This window comes from Monodelphis domestica, chromosome 5 (genome assembly GCF_027887165.1).
Source record: "Monodelphis domestica isolate mMonDom1 chromosome 5, mMonDom1.pri, whole genome shotgun sequence".
Taxonomy (NCBI): domain Eukaryota; kingdom Metazoa; phylum Chordata; class Mammalia; order Didelphimorphia; family Didelphidae; genus Monodelphis; species Monodelphis domestica.
In genome coordinates this window covers 228,211,469-228,228,967 of record NC_077231.1, presented here as the reverse complement: position 1 = coordinate 228,228,967, position 17,499 = coordinate 228,211,469, and the positions used below count along the sequence as shown (strand labels likewise).

Genomic DNA, 17,499 nt, shown 5'->3' with positions numbered 1-17,499 from the left:
GACAAGCTCGGCTCAGCATAACTTCCCAGGATTTCCAGTGATGTTGTTCGTTCCATTGACAATGTTACAGCTATTTTACACGTTATTTTCCTGGTTCTGCTTACTTCTCTCTGCATCAGTTCATGTAAATCTTTTTATTCTCTTCGAATTGATTCTAATTATTAATATGATTATTCTATTAATAATTTTATTAATAATCTCTTCTAGTGCAGTAATAATCTTTTACATTTATGTATTACGATTTATTCAACCATTTCCCCCGTTGATGGATGTCTACTTTTTCTCCCAGCTCTTTGCTACCACAAAAAAATACTTCCATAGATATTTCTTTTAATCATTGTCCTTCTTGGGGTACCTGCCTCACTGTGGGGCCTCTGGGTCAAAGCAGTTTAGTCTCAGTCTTAGCATATTTCTAAATTGCTTTCTAGAAGGGGCGGGGAGGGGGGGAACTGATTTACAGCTCCACCAACAGTGTATTGGTGTGTCTCCCATTCTGTGACTCCAACAGCTCAGATTTTCCCCTCTCCCTTTTAGGGGCCCCAAACCTATTCCCCGATGACCGGCCCCACCCCCAGCTTCAGGTCTTGCCTGGATGACAGCTGAGCCTGGGGCTATTTCTGGTCTCCATCTCAGCACCCTTCTCCCCTCCCCTCTCTGAGCCAGAGGCTGGATCCTATCCAGTGTCTGCTCAGGATATGGACCTGAGCCACCCTAAACCCTGCCTTCTGGGTCTCTCCCCCAGAAATCCCCCTGAAAACCGCAGCCATGCCCAGAGAATCGGAGAGAAGGCGGCGGCCGTCGGGGTTCACCTGGCTGCCCCCAGCCTCCCTCCTCTCCGGATGGGGCCCCTCGTCCCAGGGCTCCTCTTCATGGAGGGTGCCTCGGAGGGCGCCCCTGCTCAGCAGGGACATGGTCCTGCAGAATGCATTGTACACGGGGAACCTGGAGCGGCTTCAAGAGCTCTTTCCCCCCAACAGCACTGCCAACCTGCTGCTAGAGAGCCGAGTGGCTGAGCCTCGATGGAGCAGCCACCAGAGGGGTGAGGGGGCGCATGACCCGAAAGGAGGGCCCAGGGGCCCAGGCGGTGGGGGTAAAAGGGAGTGGGAGAGGGGCGCTGGGCTGGAGGAGCCAGAAGAACCCCAAGCTGTTTCTCTGGTCCTCAGGCACACCCTCACCCTGCAAACACTGGCTCTGACCCGAAGTCATGCGGAGCCCAGAATAGCTTCTGGGGGCCTGAGCGTCAGAGGCTGACTTTGAGCCTGGGGACTAGCAGGAGCCTCCCCCTCCCTCTCGTCCTGTCTTTGCCTCCCCTTCTTCCTCTGTCTCTCCCGCTCCCCTCCTCATCCCCCGTCTCCGCTTCCCTCCCACTCTCCCTCCCAAGCCCAGACCCTGCTATACCTTCCCCATGGGCAGCCCCTAGTCCCCAGGAGCCCGCAGACAGCCGAGGGAGGGCCCGATGAATAGCCTTTGTGCCAGGTTGGTTGAGGACCCAGACAAGGACCCCAGGGGGGGTCCCGGGCCACGTGGCGGGCCCATAGTTACCAGGACGGCCTCGGGGCCCACCTTGGAGTTCTGGCGAGCTGTGCTGCTCGGGGATGTGGCCTCTGTCTCCCGTCTCCTGGCTTCCCCCGGCTCTGGCCTCAGCCCTGATGTTGTCTTTGACACCAGCGACCCGGAGAGATGGAGAGAGTTCAGATTCAACATTCGAGCTCTGAGTACGGGCGGGCGGCAGAGGCTGGCGGGATGGGGATGAAGAGAAGAGGCGGGAGGAAGGGCTGCGACATTCCCATCCGCCGCCCCTTCCCATCGGGGCTCGGGGCGGGGGCTTGACCCTTTCTGGCATCGGAGCCCCCCCGCCACTCGAGCTCTCCACACCCTCCTCAGGGCTTTGGTCTCTCACCTACGTGGAGGAGCTGACCACCCCCATCCACGTGGCGGCCAACCGTGGCCATGAGCAAGTCCTCCAGCTGCTGCTAAATCGAGGAGCCCAGCCGGACGCGGCCCCTGGGGGCCGCACCGCCCTGCACGAAGCCTGCCTCTCCGGGCACCCGGCCTGCGCCCGACTCCTGCTCGTAGCGGGAGCCGACCCCGACATCCCAGACCAGGATGGGAGGCGTCCTCTACACCTGTGCCAGGGGCCGGATGCCCTCCAGTAAGTCCCCCCGGCTCCACCCAGATCCCCACTTCCTGAACAAAACCCCCAAATGTCTAGTCTCCACTTTTGCCCCATTCCTAGGAAAGGCTGTGGGTCAATTCCAAGAGATGGAAGCAGGCAGCACACAGCGCCCAAGACGCTTAAGAGAGGCAGGCACCGGCCAAAACAAGGAGCATTTATTAGAGTGCTGGATCCAGTAAAGCAGCATTTCTTGGTTCTTTGGCCTTTGGGTCCACTCCTGCCCCTTCTCTGAACCCCAGTTCCCCCCTCTTCCATAACGAGGGAGCTGGACTGGCCCTGGGGTCTTAATCTGTTGTATGGAGAAGTGGCTCCGTGCTGCAGTGGATAGAGGACTGGACTTGAACTGAAGAGGCTGGAATTCAAATCCTGCCTCAATCATTGATTAAATGTGTGAGCTTTGGCAAGTCACTGAACTCCTGCCTGCCTCCGTTTCCTCAACTCTAAAATGGGGATAATGATAGCACTTACCTCTCAGAGTCATGAGGGTTAAATGAGATCATATTTGTAGGTGCTTAGAACAGTAATGGCGCATAATTCCACCGTGGACCCTTTGGCAATGGGGTGGCCCCCCTCTCAAGAGTAACAATTTTAAATGCATAGAATTACAAAGGAAATCCATTTTATACATACGTACATACATACATATGTACTTTTATGGGTAGGATCTATTTTTTATGTTTTATCGTTTTTTATTTTAAGACCAAATTTCCACCTAAGTTTCCCAAAGTTATATGCCGCCCCCCCCCAAAGTTGACAAGCAGTTCAATCTGGGTTAACATACGTAGTTTTTTAAACCAAGCATAAAACTTCTCAACTAGATCATCTCTAGGGTTGTGTTTCCATGATGTTCAGAACAGGACTGCCTCAATGCCAGGAGGAGAGTTTGCTTTGGGGTGTTTGAGGTGCCCCTTGGGGCATTCCTTTAGGGGGGAGAAGTTGTACCCCTGTATATGTGTGTGTGTATGTGTCCGGGTGTGCTTTTATAGAACATCAGGAAAATCTGGATTTGGCCAAGTTTGTCTTTGACGTCTTCATCCACCCCCTCTCCCATCATGTGGGACCTTTTTCTGTACCCTCTTAAGCTATAAGAAGGACAACTAGGTGGCACGGTGGATAAAGTGACAGACCTGGCCTTAGACACTTACCAACTGACCTGGGCAAATCATTTAATTTTGTGTGCCTCAGTTTCCTCATCTGTAAAATGAGCTGGAGAAGGAAATGGCAACCCACTCCAGTATCTCTTCCAAGAAAATCTAAAAATGGGGTCCCAAAGAGTCAAATTCAAGTGAAAACAATTGAACAATGGCAAAGCTGTAACAAGAGAGACATACGGTGGACAACAAGAAAGGGAATCATTTCACTGAACTTTGCCTTGTTCATATGACACATATTGTGTTCAACATTGGGTTTCACATTTTAGGAAAGGTTTTGACCAACTGGTGTCCTCACAGAGAAGACAGCTAGAGATCCTGCTATATGAGCATCACTTCTTGAAATTGGAATGCTTAGTCGGGAAAACAATTGGGAAGGGGGTAGGGACAAGATATGTCTTCAGGTATTTGAAGGGCTGTGGCATGGACAAATGATTCAACTTGTGCTTGGCCTCAGGAGCAGAAGTGAGAGCATGGGGTGCAAATGGCAGGGAAGAATCCATAGATCCAATGTGGCTGTAACAGTTAGACTCTTTCCAATATGGAACAGGTTGTCATCACTGGAGTTCTTCAGGTGGAAGAGAATAGATGCTCACTTGTTGAGGATGTTGTAGAGAGGATTTCTATTCAGAGATGGTTTGGACTAGATAATCTTGGGAATTTCTTCTCATTTTCTCCCATACTTTTTTTCTTTAAAAAAAATAAAGGATATTTTAGTCACTTTATTGACATCCCAAATTTTCAAAATGGTCCCACCATTATTGGTAGAATTGTAAAATGGTGGGACCATTTTGGATGTCAATAAATCTTCTCATTTCACACCCCTTCAAAACTGACTCTGGGAATTTTTTGGTTGTTATTTTCACCAACTTTCAGGGTGTGAAGAAAACTTCAGGATGGTTTTGGTTTGCATTTCTCCTATTATTAGTGATTTGGAGCATTCTTTCATGTGATTGTGAATATTTTATAATTCTTCTTTTGAAAAATTCTTATCTTTTTGCTACTTATCTTTTTTAAATTAAGATTTTTCATTAATAGAGTTTATTTCTAAGTGTCTCAGGCCCTCTCTTCCATGCATCATAAAAGGCATCATTGGGGAGACAGACATGTATATATAAATTATATCTTTCATGTTTCCATTTTTCAGTTCATTCTCTGGAGGTAACATTCCCAAGTTATTCTTCAAGCATTAAATTTGTAGATGTATATAATGTTTTCTTGTTTTTACTCATTTTACTGTTCATTATCCCATGTAGTTCTTTCTAAGTTTAAAAAAAAATTACATACTCATCATGTGTTGTGGCATAATATTATTCCATCACAATCATATGCCACAGTTTATTTAACCATTCCCCAAATGATGGGCATCCCCTCAATTTCTAGTTCCTTTTCACCCCAAAGAGAACTGCTATAAATATTTTGGAACATATAGGTTCTTTTCCTTTTCCTCTGATCTCCTTCGGAAACAGACCAAGCAATAGTATTGCTAGGTCTTAAGGTATACACAATTTTTTAACTCTCTGGGTATAGCTCTTCAAAATGGTTAAATCAGTTCACAGCTCCACCAACAGTGTATTAGTGTTCCCATTTTTCCACATCCCCTTCATCATTTGTCATTTTAGCCAATCTGATAGGTACAAAATGGTATCTCATAGCATCATATCTTTTGCCCATTTATCAATTGAGGTATACTCTTTTCTTACTACTCAATGAGGAGGTTCCTAAATCCCACCAAAATCAGATCTACTTAGCCTATGAGTGTGTGCCCAGCTGTCTGTCTATCTGTCTGTTTGTCTGTCTCTGTCTCTCTCACATACATTTTTCTCTTCTCTCCCCTAATCTCCAGTTGTGCCGAGTTGCTGCTGAGGTTTGGCGCCAGTGTGGATGGGCGATCTGAGGAAGGAGAGGAAACTCCTCTCCACGTGGCTGCCCGAGGAGGGCTGGTGGAGCTGGCCGCATTACTCTTGAGGAAGGGAGCTTGTCCAGATGCCCGAGATGCCGAAGGCCGGACCCCTCTCCTGGCTGCCTGCTCAGTGTCTTTCCTTTCCCCCACTGAGGTTGAGGAAGCCACCTCTAGGTGTCTCCACCTGTGCCACCTGCTTCTCTCTGTAGGTGCTGATGCAGATGCTGCTGATCATGACAGGCAGCGGCCCCTGCATCTGGCCTGTCGCCGTGGCAATGTGGCTGTGGCTGAGTTACTCCTGTCCCAGGGGGTCAGCGTCAACGCCATGGACTACGGTGGCCATACGGCTTTGCACTGGGCCCTCCAGGGTCCACCTGCTGCCCTGCCCTGCAGCCCAGAACAAGTGGTCCGAGCTCTACTCAATCATGGCGCTGTCAGAATCTGGCCCGGAGCCCTTCCCAAGGTACCATGGGATGCTGAAAGAAGAGAGCATCTCCCCACGGGGGTGGTACAGAGTTTGAACAAGTCAATGCTCATCCATATACTCTGAGAACCAGCCCTTTGTCTCCCCTTCTTTGTCTAACCTGATGAGCTGGGATGAAGCCATTCATTCATTCGTTCCAGAAGGAAGGCACAAAGTTGAGAAGGTTTGGGGAAGGCTTCTTGGAGGAGATGGCATTTTAGTTGGCACTTCAAGGAAGCCAGAGAGTAGGCAGACAAAATGCCAAGAGCTGAGACGTGGAGTATCTCATTTGCGGAACAGCCAAGAGGCCAGTAGGGTCACTAGATCAAAGAGTGCACGGTGGGATGGAAGGGATAAGAAGACTAGGAAGGAAGGAGTAGGGTAGGGTTAGGTTTGAAGGGCTATGTACTTCAGAAGCAGGATTTTGCATTTGATTCTGGAGACAATAGGGAACCCTAGAGTTTAATGCGTGGGGATGGACCTGGGCTTTAAGAAAATAGCTTTGACTCTCAGCAATGCACTGATCTGGGACAATCCTGAAAGACTGATGATGGGGAATGCTATCCACCTCCAGAGAAAGAACTGCTGGAGTTGTCTTTCACATCAGTGTATTTTTGGCTTTATTTTGGGCTTTTTGGTGAGGTTTTAGTGTGTTTTTACAGCAGTGACCAATATGGACGTGTGTTTTGTGCAGCCATAAAAATAACATTAAAAAAGAAAAGAGAATAGCTTTGATTGATTTGGTTGAGTGGAAGATAGATTGGAGTAGGGAGAGGATTGAGGCAGGTGTCTCCATGGAGATGTGAAGCAATGAGGACTTGTTCTGGAGTAACAGCAGGGTCAGAGGAGTGAAGGGAGAGTATATAAGAGGTATTGAAAAAGTGAAATCAACAGGCTTTGGCAAAACGGATTAGATACGGGCAGTGAGAGATAGGGAGGAATCCAGGATGACGCAGGCTCTGTGCCTGAGGTACCAGAAAGATGGTGGTGTCTTTGACAGTAATAAGGAAATTAGGAGTAGGCGGTGAGGGAGAAAATGAATGAATTCTGGTTTGGACATGTTGAGTTTAAGATGACTACTGGCATGTAAGAAATGATGAACAGGATGGTTTCAGAAAGATCTGGAAAGACCTCCATGAACTGATACAGAGTGAAAGAAGCAGAACCAGGAAAACCTTGTACATAGGAACAGAAATATTAGCAATTCTCAGCAATACAATGATCCAGGACAATTCTGAGGGATTTATGACAAAGAATTTATTCACTTCCAGAGAAAGAACTGTTGGAGTAAGAATGCAGATGAAAGGATACAATTTTTCACTTTAATTTATTTTGGTTTTGGTTTGCATGATAATACATGTATGACCCAGATGGAATTGTTTGCCAGTTCCAAGGAAGGGGGAGAGAAGGGAGGAAGGCAGAAATTTGGATCATATAACTTCAGAAAACTTATGTAGAAGTCTGCTAGTACATATAATTGGTTAAAAAAAAACTTTATAATAAAAAAAATTTAAAAAGATGACTACTGGAATCCATTTCCAGATGTCTGAAAGATAGTTGGACATGTGATATTGGAGGTCAGCAGAGAGGTTGGTCATGAGAGGTAGATTTGTGAACCATCAGCACAGAGAAAAGATGGAATGATAAGAATATCAGAGCCTGAAACTGGTGAAGGACAATGTATATCGTAATTATAGGATCAAGACTATGAAGCCTGGGCAGCTGGGTGGCTCAGTGGATTGTGATCCAGACCTAGAGATGGGAGGTCCTGGGTTCAAATATGGCCCCAGACACTTTCTGGTGGTGTAGCCCTGGGCAAGTCACTTAAACCACATTGCCTAGCCCTTACCACTCTTCTGTCTTAGACCCAATACACAGTATTAATTCTAAGATGGAAGGTAAGGTAAGGAAGGAAGGAAGGAAGGAAGGAAGGAAGGAAGGAAGGAAGGAAGGAAGGAAGGAAGGAAGGAAGGAAGGAAGGAAGGAAGGAAGGAAGGAAGGAAGGAAAGAAGGAAGGAAGGAAGGGAGGGAGGGAGGGAGGAAGGAAGGGAGGGAGGGAGGGAGGGAGAGAGGGAGGGCCGGAGGGACAGAGGGAGGGAGAGAGAAAGAGAAAGAGAAAGAAAGGAGGGAAGGAAGGAAGGAAGACCTAAAACCAAACAAAAGTGAGGCTGGAACAGGAACTATTGATTATGAGAAAAGGAAGGAATGGAAGGACTGGAGATTGTTGTAAAGCTAAAGAAGTTTAGAAGGAATGAGTTAGAAAAAAATGAGAGAGAAAAAGGAGGGAGAGGTAGAAGATTTGAAGAATTATAGAATTCAAAATTACAGAGGTGCCATAGTTATGAGTGATGACTAAATCTTAGGTATCCATATTAGTGGCTATAGTGGAAAGGAGACATAGGTCATGAGATTTAAGGAGGTTAATTGGCTGGAAGGCCAAAAAGTTTTAGTTGTGTCTATTGAAGTCCCACTCAAGGATTGGGGTGGAGAGGAAGACTAAGCCAGGTACTGATCTTCTTTAGAAAAAGGGGCAGTGGTTCAGGTAGATTAGAGAAACAAGGATATGTCCCTGGTGATATAGATGGAGAAAACGTTAAAGGAAGAGAGGCAGAGAGAGGGAATGGAAATGGCGGTGGTGAGCAAAGAGTTTGCTAATTCCTCCTGATAGGTCTTGAGAGAAGAACCAACACACTTTGCTATGTTTTCCAAAGAGAGCCAAGTTTTTATGAAGGCAGGAAGATGGAAAGCCTGTAAAAAAGAACAGCTCTCAGATAAAGGGAAATGGGTTCATAACAAGGATTCCAGGGGACATAATGGAGTGGGAGGGAAAACAAGTAAAGGGACTGATGAGGGTTGAGTTGGAAAGAGAGAAGACTTTGGGGAGAGGGTGCAGATGAAAGGACTTTTGGCCTTATAATATGGCTTGTCACTTGTGGGAAAGGTAAGGTCACTCATTAAGACCCAATGCCAGATTGGCTCTCAGGAATAATGCAATCCTACCTTCTCTTCCACATTAATGAAGAGATCATTGCTTTTCTCTACTCTGATTTTATCAGATCTGTCTTCTTGAGTTGCCTCCTTGGTTGACCCTTCTGTCTCTATTACTTCCAGCAACCCTTGCCTATGTCTATATTGTCATAATTCTTCCCCATATTCTTCTGGTCTTAGTGTGGGTTCGTTCATCAATGCTATTTCTCTTCCCATCGGGTGGGCTTTTTAAAAAACCCTTACCTTCTGTCTTGAAATCAAGACTAAATATTGGTCCTAAAGCAGAAGAGGGGTAAGAGCTAGGCAATGGGGATTAAGTCACTTGCCCAGGATCACCTAACTAGGAAGTGTCTGAGGTCAAATTTGAACCCAGGACCTCCTGTCTCTAGATCTTACTCTCTATCCAATGAGCCACTTGGATATAGCCTCTCCTTACCCCCACTTCTTAAAATGAAGGACTGCCTACTTGGAGAGCCAACAAGTGTCACTGGGCAGAATGTCGGGATGCTGGTGTCAGTCAGCATGGAGATACACTGACTTCTGGACTGAACACCTGGGAGCCTCCATGAGTTTGCCAGTACTCCCCACTTTGAGCACAGCATGCTTTTGCTATCTAGGAGCACTGGAAGTCAATCATTATCAGATCCAAAGTCCAGTGAATCCAAAGGACAGATGAGGTGCCATTAAGTGCTTTGGAAGATATGAGAAGAGTCTCTGCTCTCAGGTTACTTGTCATCTAGTTTAAGGAACAAAAATGACAGAAAATAAAGAACAGTCAGTCAATCCATCAATAAACATTTATTAAGTGCCTAATGTATGCCAAGCATTGTGGCAGATATTTGAGATACAATGACAGAAAAATCCTTCCTCTCAAGGACCTTGAATTCTAGGTGTGTAATCCTCATTTTACATACTATCATGGTCAAAAAGGGAAGGCTAAGTGAAGGATGGATGGGTCATTGAGGAGGCGGGACATAGGCTGGCTCTTCATGGGTATGCAGGATTTAGATAGCCTACCTGGAAAGTGAGAAAAGCTTATCATAGGCAGGGGAATTCTCAGACTCTGTTGGCTGGAAAAAAGGTTTGAAATTCCTCAGGGACAGTAGACAGAATGGGTCCAGGTTATAGAGGACCAGGAAGCAGATTTTGCATTTGATATGGTAGGCATTCAAGAGCCATCCTGGGTTCTTGAGCAAAGGAATTGCATCATTAAAAGTAGTTGGGAAGCTTAGTTTGACAGTAAGATTAAGGCCATAGAAGAGAAATGGATGTTACATATCCCAGGAAGAAAAGGAGAAATTCCAGGTTTTACATGGTGTCCGGGTTTCTTGAGCATCAATACTATGTTAGGCATTTTGTAGTCCAATAACATGACGCCATCTAAATCTGACCTCTGAGCAGTTGTACATAAAGATCCCACCTGACACATTTTTTGTTCGTCCATCCATCCATCCATCCATCCATCCATCCATCCATCCATTCATTCATTCATTCATCCATCCATTCATCCATCCATCCATCCATCCATCCATCCATTCATTCATCCATCCATCCACTCATTCATCCATCCATCCATCCATCCATTCATTCATTCATTCAGCAACTATTGATTTGGTGCCCATTATCTATGAGAGTTGTGGGAATACAAAGACACAGCCCCTGCCTTCAAGGAGCTTGCAATCTATTACAGGAACTTAAGGCAAATAAAAAAGTATATTCAGAGGATTTAGAGCAGGGAGACTTTACCAATTGAGACCCAGAGAAATTAAGTGACTTGTTACAAGTGAGATAGGGAGGACCAAAGCTGAAATTATTATGCAGACCTTCTAATTACAGATCTAATACTGTCTCTGGTACGCCACCCAGCCTCTATGAGGCACTTTATGATAAGGGTAGTAAGGGGGTGGAGATAAGGAGGGCCAGAGGAAGGAGCCAGAATATCCAATGATCCTCTAGGTAAAGGAATAAACAATTGAGGAAGCCAAGTGGATAGAGGGCTGGCCTTGGAGCTAGGAAAACCTCTGTTTGAATCCTACCTCAAACATTTTCTAGCTGCGTGATCCTGGATGAGACCTTTTAGCTCTCATGGTCAGTTTCCTCTTTTGTAAAGGGGAGATGACAATAGCATTTCTCTCAGATTTGTGAGGATCAGATGAGATAATATAGGTAAAGTGTTCTAATCCTTACAAAAGACATGCCATTTGAGCTGGACCATCAGAACTTGGGGTTTGGGAAATGGAGGTCATTTTGCAAGTTCATTTTCAGCGTTCCACCCTCTTTTATCTCTATTTTTCTTCCAAGTCTGGGTGATGACAGCACAAGAGGTAATAAACTGTCTGTGTGTGCTGTGCAGTGTGGTGGAAGCCTTATGGCCCAGAGGGAGAAGTAGGGAGAAGGGCATTACCTAATACACCGGGCATGTGTTCTGGGAAGAGCTGGCAGCCATGAAGGGAGAATGCCTGAGAAGAGCTCCAGCGACCTTTGGTTTGGGTCCCGTTGACCCGTCCCTCCCTGGGGCTTGCCAGGGCTCCAGGTCAGCCCCTCCCCACTCCTGTCCCCACTCTTCTGCCTCCCCCTTTCCTCTTTGCTCACAAACGGTTAAGCATCTGTCTGGATTCCCAGGCAAGACCAAATAATTAAACAGCCCGAGAGTTCGGCAGATTGGTCTCCCCTTTGGGAAAATACAAGAAAATCAACAATTAACACTAATTAATCTCCTATTAACACCAGATAATTAGGAGACAAGCAATTCCCTGTAATCTGACAGAGGCTCTGACAGCTAATGATTCCCCTAGCCAGGAGGGCGGAGGGAATGGGCGGGCTCAGGCCAGCTGGGAAAATTGACAGCAGATGAATGGGCAGGAGGGACACCCTGTCCCACCCCATCCAGCCCAGGCTCCAGCCCAGAACCTCTGCCAGTGTCTAGACCCTGCTAGAGAAACCTGATGCACACGGTGTGTGCGTCCAGCCCTTTTGGAGTGGCCCCTGGCTGCAACAGCTTCTGAGCCTCAAGTCCCGGGGATCCAAGAGGGTAGAAGGAAGAGCTCTATTCTCATCCATTTCCAAATTCCTTCCATCTGCTTTACAGAATACCAAAGAAAGTGAGAACCATATTTTTTTAATTAAAAACATTTTAAACCCTCATCTTCTTTCTTAGAATCAATATTGTGTATTAGTTCTAAGGCAGAATGACTTTAAGGGTAAGCACAAGCAACTTGCTCAGGGTCACCCAAGTTAGGAAGATTCTGAAGCCATCTTTGAACCCAGGACCTGGCTCTCAATCCACTGAGCCACCTAGCTGCCTCCATACTTTTTTTTAACCCTTACTTTCTGTCCTAGTAACCACTCTAAGACAGAGGGGCAAGGGTTAGGCAATGGGGTTGAGTGACTTGCCCAGAGTCGAATAGTGAGGAATTGTTTGAGGTCAGATTTGAACCCAGGTCCTCTTGACTCCAGACTTGGTTCTCTACCCACTGTGCCTCTTAGCTGCCCCAAGAACTGTACCCTTCTGGAAATTGGGAGATCTGAATGCAATTCCTGACCTACATGACCTCGGGCTTCACTAAGTCTCTTTGACAGGTTTCCTTATCTGTAAAATGAAGGGCTTAGATGGATGGTGCACAAGGCTCCTTCCAACTCAAATGTGGATAGGTTTCCATGATTCAGAGCTGGAAAGGCTCTCAAGTACCTACTGACTGGGGGATTCTTCTTCTCTGAACCTCAATTTTCTCCTCTATAAATTGGGGCCAATAATAATTGCAATAACCTTCCCCGGGGTAGTTGTGAAGTGAGTGCTCTATCCAGATGTCAGAATTCTTGCCATTATGGCTGCCCTCTAGTTAGAGTCCCCTATTTAACAAGAAGGAAGCAAACTCCCAGAAAGGACCATATTCTATGACTCTGTGTGTGCTCCTCCTTACTAGAAGTCTTCAAGCAATGGCTGCTTGGCCACTTGCTGGATGCTGTTGATGGCTTTTTGTCCAGATGTAGTTGGGACGAGGTGGCTTTTGAAGTGGCTGAGATGATGGGTTTAGCATGAATTCTGTAGACAACACAGGTAGCTGGGGTCTTCCCTGTCCTCTTCTCCAGCCAGGCTGACCTTCTTGTGGTCTCCTCAGTGCCTTTCCTTCCTTTCTTTGCTCATTGGTTTTCCCCATGAGCAGGACCATACCTGCCCCTTTGGGCATCTTCTCTGGTCTTCAAAGCTCTTCTCCGCCATGAAATCTACAGAGAAGCTTTGAAATCGCCACCTGCTCTCCCAGGTGTGTCCTCCTGGGCAAGTTGTACCCAATGCAGCTTTCTCTTGTGATCATTTTAATGCAGAAGCCCACCTTCCCCTGACTCAGCAAACATTTATTGGTCACCCAATGGGTACAAAGCACCATTTTAGTTCTCTCTGCAGGTTCTGGGATTATATCCCTAAAAGGGACAGAGAGCCGAATCTCAACGAGCTTTCATTCTGTTCTCCAGAGGGGAGAAAGCAGAGAGGTATAGATCACATACCCATTAAAGGGTCATACGAGATGGGGAGAGATGAGGCTCTGAGAAGTTTTGGGAAGAGAGATTAGATTTCTAGTTAGGTTAATGGCGAGGGGGATTCGCTACACTACCCATAGGACAAAGACCCTGGTGCGAGCCCTGCACATAGCAGGTGCTGGATAAATATTGATGGGTTAGCAGTTAGAGGTGCGTCATCCTGGGAACACACCGTATGGTTTTGCCTCTCGTTTCCCTTCCCAGGTGTTGGAGCGCTGGTGTGAATTTCCCCGGATAATTGAGGTTCTGATGAATACCTACAGCTTTGTGAAGCTTCCAGGAGAGGCAGAGGACCTTATTCCCCCAGAGGTCCTGAAGGTCAGACTTGGGGGCTGCCCAGGAGACATAATCCCTAGAACATAGAACCACCCATCCTAGCCCCAAGGAGACTCTTGTCATTCTAGAGAAGGGGTTCTTAACCCTTAAAAAACCCCTATCTTCTAGCTTAGAATCAATACTGTACATAGGTTCCAAGGTAGAAGAGCATTAAGGGCTAGGCAATGAGGGTTAAGTGACTTGCCCAGGGTCACACAGCTAGGAAGTATCTGAGGCCAGATTTGAACCCAGGACTTCCCATCTCTAGGCCTGGCTTTCAATCCCCTGAACCACCCAGCTGCCCTCTCCTAAACCTTTTTTAAAGTCATGGACTCCTCTGGTTCTCTGGCCCTATGGACTTCTTCTATACATATACATATATATATATATATTACATATATATATACACCAGATAGTCTATCAAAAATGTACATCAGAATCATTCGTAAAAAAACTAAATAAAGCAGAGCCAGGAGAACAATTTGTATAATATGGTAAGAAAACTAACAACTTTGAAAGACCTAAAAATTCTGAAATTATATAGTTTTGGTATCATTTTGGTGCATATATTAATATATATTACATATCTATTAAAACTCTTATCTTCCATCTTAGAATCAATACTCAGAAGAGTGGTCAGGGCTAGGCAATGGGGGTTAAGTGACTTGCCCAGGGTCACAAAGCTGGGAAGTGTCTGAGGTCAAATTTGAACCCAGGACCTCCTATCTCTAGACCTGTCTCTCAATCTACTGAGCCACCCAGCGAGCCCCAGAATAATATTTTTAAATGTACAAAGTAAGATACACAATATTATAAAGGATACCAATTATATTAGAATGCAGTTCTCAAAATATTAAAAAAAAAAACCAAATCCATAGACCTTAGATTAAAATTCCCTGATAGAGTGGGGGGGGGGCACCATTAAGTTCCTCACTTTTTATGTGGGTACTCCAAAGAGATTGTTCATATTCTAGAGACAAAGAACTCTCCAGATTCAGGAGAGATCCTCCCAGAAGGGCTATATGGAGATGATCTCAGTCCCTAGAACCCCCCACAAATACTCTCTGCCTGCAAAAGACTGTTTTTTAAAAATTCAATTTTATTTTATTTTTACTTGGAATTATGTCCCTCCTGCTCTCCCCTCCCTGGTTGAGAAATTAAAAAAAAAAAACCCTGTTCCAACCACATATAGTCAATCAAGACACATTCCTACTTTGGCCATCAGCTCTCTATCTGGAGCCGGGTGTTGCGCTCCTCCGTGAATCCTCCAGAACTGTGGCCGGTGATTAGAATCAGAATTCTTGTTTTTTACCATATTGTGTAAATTGTTCTCCTGGCTCTGCTTTATTTAGTTTTTTTTTTATGAAATATTCTGCTGGGGATTTCTGATAGGCTATCTGGTATAATTAAATGAATTTAACCTCAAACAGAGAGCCTGACCTTGAATCTCCATCCTTTGACCATATTCATGACCTGGAGAGTGAACAGCTGAATCCCTGCCTTTGAATTTCCTCTTCAGTAAAATAAGGGAGTCTCTCCCGAGGTCTGAATTCGATCCCTTTGCAACCTTTCATGAACTCTTCCCTTGACCCCAGCTTCGTAATGTCTAGCTCTTGTCTATTTCCAGAAGCATCAAGATTTCTACTCTTCGCTCTTTGCCTTGGTGGGTCGGCCAAGATGCCTGAAGCACCTGAGCCGCCATGCTCTCCGATCTCGGCTGGCTGGCTGCTTGTCCCAGGCCCTGCCCCAGTTACCGCTGCCTCCCAGCCTCCTTGGCTACCTACAGCTGGACTTTGAGGATATTCTCTATTAGGTGAGTCCTAGGATCTGTGGTCAGCCAGAGGCTGACCCGGGATGGGGTGGGGTCTGCGGGAGGCTGTCCTTAGGAAGTAGGGGGTGAAAGGGAAACTCCATTCAAAATAACTCCAGACCACTTAGAATCTCTGGGGGTATGCTTGCCAAAACAGACCCAGAGATGTTATGAACACAACGATGTAATGTTGATGACTTCACACAAAGTCAGACCCAAACGATAGAAGTTCGGGAAGAACGAAGGGAGCAAATCTGGTATTCTTAGAGATCAGCATCCCTACAACTGTCTTTACTCTCATCTTCCTTTTTCAATATTCTCTCCAGTGCTGGGCTTGAAGCCAGGAAGACCTGAATACAAATCCAGTCTTAGACATTTATTAGTTGTGTGACCCTGGGCAAGTCACTTAACCTGGTTGGCCTCAATTTCCTCATTTGTCAATGAACTGGAGAAGCTAATGGTAAACCACTCTAGTATCTTTGCCATGGAAACCCCAAATGGGGTCCCAAAGAGTCAGCCATGACTGAAACGACTGAACACCAAAATTACTAACCTATTGGAGATTCCTGATGATTAATTTGGGAAACAACAATTCATCTAGCCTGTCCTATTGTAAGTTATCACTAGAGAAGTGGGCCTGGGGCTTTGCTTCCTGGGTGCTGACATCCAGGGATGTGCTGCTTCCCCAAGATAGTCCAGTGCCTGAAGATCCCCAAGTCCTTTGTTTGCCTGCCCTTCTCTTACTAGCCATTCTCACTCAGCCCCAGGCCACCCCCTACAAGGATTCTGTCCCCTTCTCCCAAGGTCCCTTCTACTTCTAAGGCCTTGAGGGGTGGTAGTTTAGACTCTCTTGGTCCCTTTTCTCCAACTCTTTTAACCCAGAAGAATTCCTAGTTGGAGCTGTGCCTCCAGACTCTAAACTAGATATAGAGCGCCTGAGTCTGAGCCCAGGGAAATAGGATGAGCCTGGATTGTCCTGATGGAAAAAGATACTGATACTGAAGCTACCTGATGCTGGGAGGGCAGGAAGATGCTGGTTCTGAAAAGGAAAGAGAAAGGCAGAGAGACTGTAATAGAAAAATGATAGAGGACAAAAACTGAGAGAGAGCTTGGGTTTTTTGGGGGGCTACTAAGAGGGCTTTCTTTTTATTCTACTTTCTCCATTGCAGTGTATCCTTTTCCCATTGCAGTGTATCCTGGAATATTCCCCTTTAAATTCCAACTCTGGATATGCATTAAAATGTACATTGTTGTCTCTATTGTCTCTCTATGTGCTGGCTCACCTGGAAGGTATATATAGATACACAAGTAGGACATAAGAAAGCATGGAGGCAGTGCAAATGGTAGAAAGGAAAGGTTTAGAGCCAGATTTAAATCTCAAAGTAGCCAGCCACACATTGAGCTGGGCAAGTCACCTTCTCTCTCTCAAGTCCTCAGTTTCCAGATGTGTAAAACAGTCCTTCCAACTCCACAATATATTATTCTAAGTTTAAATTTCTCCTTAAGCCTTCACTGCTTCAACCCTTCTCTTCACCATGTTACTACTTCTTTGGCTTCCCTAAAAGTCAGGAGGAGTAAAGATTGGGCTGACACATGAAGACAAGACCCTGAAGATGGACACAAGAGCAAGAGGAAGATTTTAGAAGGAAACAAAGAGAGAAGATGAAAATTTTAGAGGAAAGGAAAGTGCAGGAATAGGAGGGGAAAAGTGTTCATGATGGGCTTGGAGGAAAATGAGGGAATTAAGGTGGGCAAGAAAATGTAGAGGCAGCCTTGGGAAAATGGGACTGAGGTGATGAACTGAAGAAGATTGGTTTCGATTTAAGGAGGCAGTTAAGTGGCTTCTAGTGATCCTCTTGTGAGGTCAGAAAGAACTGAAATCAAATCTCGCCTTAGGCACTCACCAGCTGCAATTTCTTCATCTATAAGATGAGAGTAAGTCTAGCACTCACCTTACATAAATGTTAGTTAGCTATTATCATTATTATTATTTAAAAACCCCTACTTTCTGTCTTGGAATTCACACTAAGAATCTGATCCAAAGCAGAAGAGCAGTAAGGGCTAGGCAATGAGGGTTAAGTGACTTGCCCAGGGTCACACAGCTGGGAAGTGGCTGAGGCCAGATTTGAACAGTTAGCTATTATTATTAAGGATATC

At 45.8% G+C, this 17,499-nt stretch overlaps 1 protein-coding gene across 2 annotated transcripts; it reads left to right on the top strand.

The window, feature by feature from the left end:
• The first annotated feature begins 452 nt into the window (after positions 1-452).
• ASB10 (ankyrin repeat and SOCS box containing 10) lies at positions 453-16,597 on the top strand. 2 transcript variants are annotated; one of them, XM_056799921.1, is made up of 6 exons: positions 453-1,039; positions 1,885-2,152; positions 5,174-5,693; positions 13,422-13,535; positions 15,160-15,345; positions 15,669-16,597. In XM_056799921.1, the coding sequence occupies exons 1-5, from the start codon at positions 766-768 to the stop codon at positions 15,343-15,345; spliced, it is 1,362 nt and encodes a 453-aa protein (XP_056655899.1). In that variant the 5' UTR covers positions 453-765; the 3' UTR covers positions 15,669-16,597. The 2 variants fall into 2 exon arrangements, with proteins under 2 accessions (XP_056655899.1, XP_056655900.1); XM_056799922.1 differs by lacking the exon at positions 453-1,039 and adding an exon at positions 1,088-1,715.
• The last annotated feature ends 902 nt before the right edge of the window (positions 16,598-17,499 follow it).

Coding starts and splice junctions, on each gene's coding strand:
- ASB10 (XM_056799921.1), top strand. CDS start 766: ATGCCCAGAGAATCGGAGAGAAGGCGGCGGCCGTCGGGGTTCACCTGG. Junction 1,040..1,884: donor ATGGAGCAGCCACCAGAGGG/GTGAGGGGGCGC, acceptor CACCCTCCTCAG/GGCTTTGGTCTCTCACCTAC. Junction 5,694..13,421: donor GGCCCGGAGCCCTTCCCAAG/GTACCATGGGAT, acceptor TTCCCTTCCCAG/GTGTTGGAGCGCTGGTGTGA.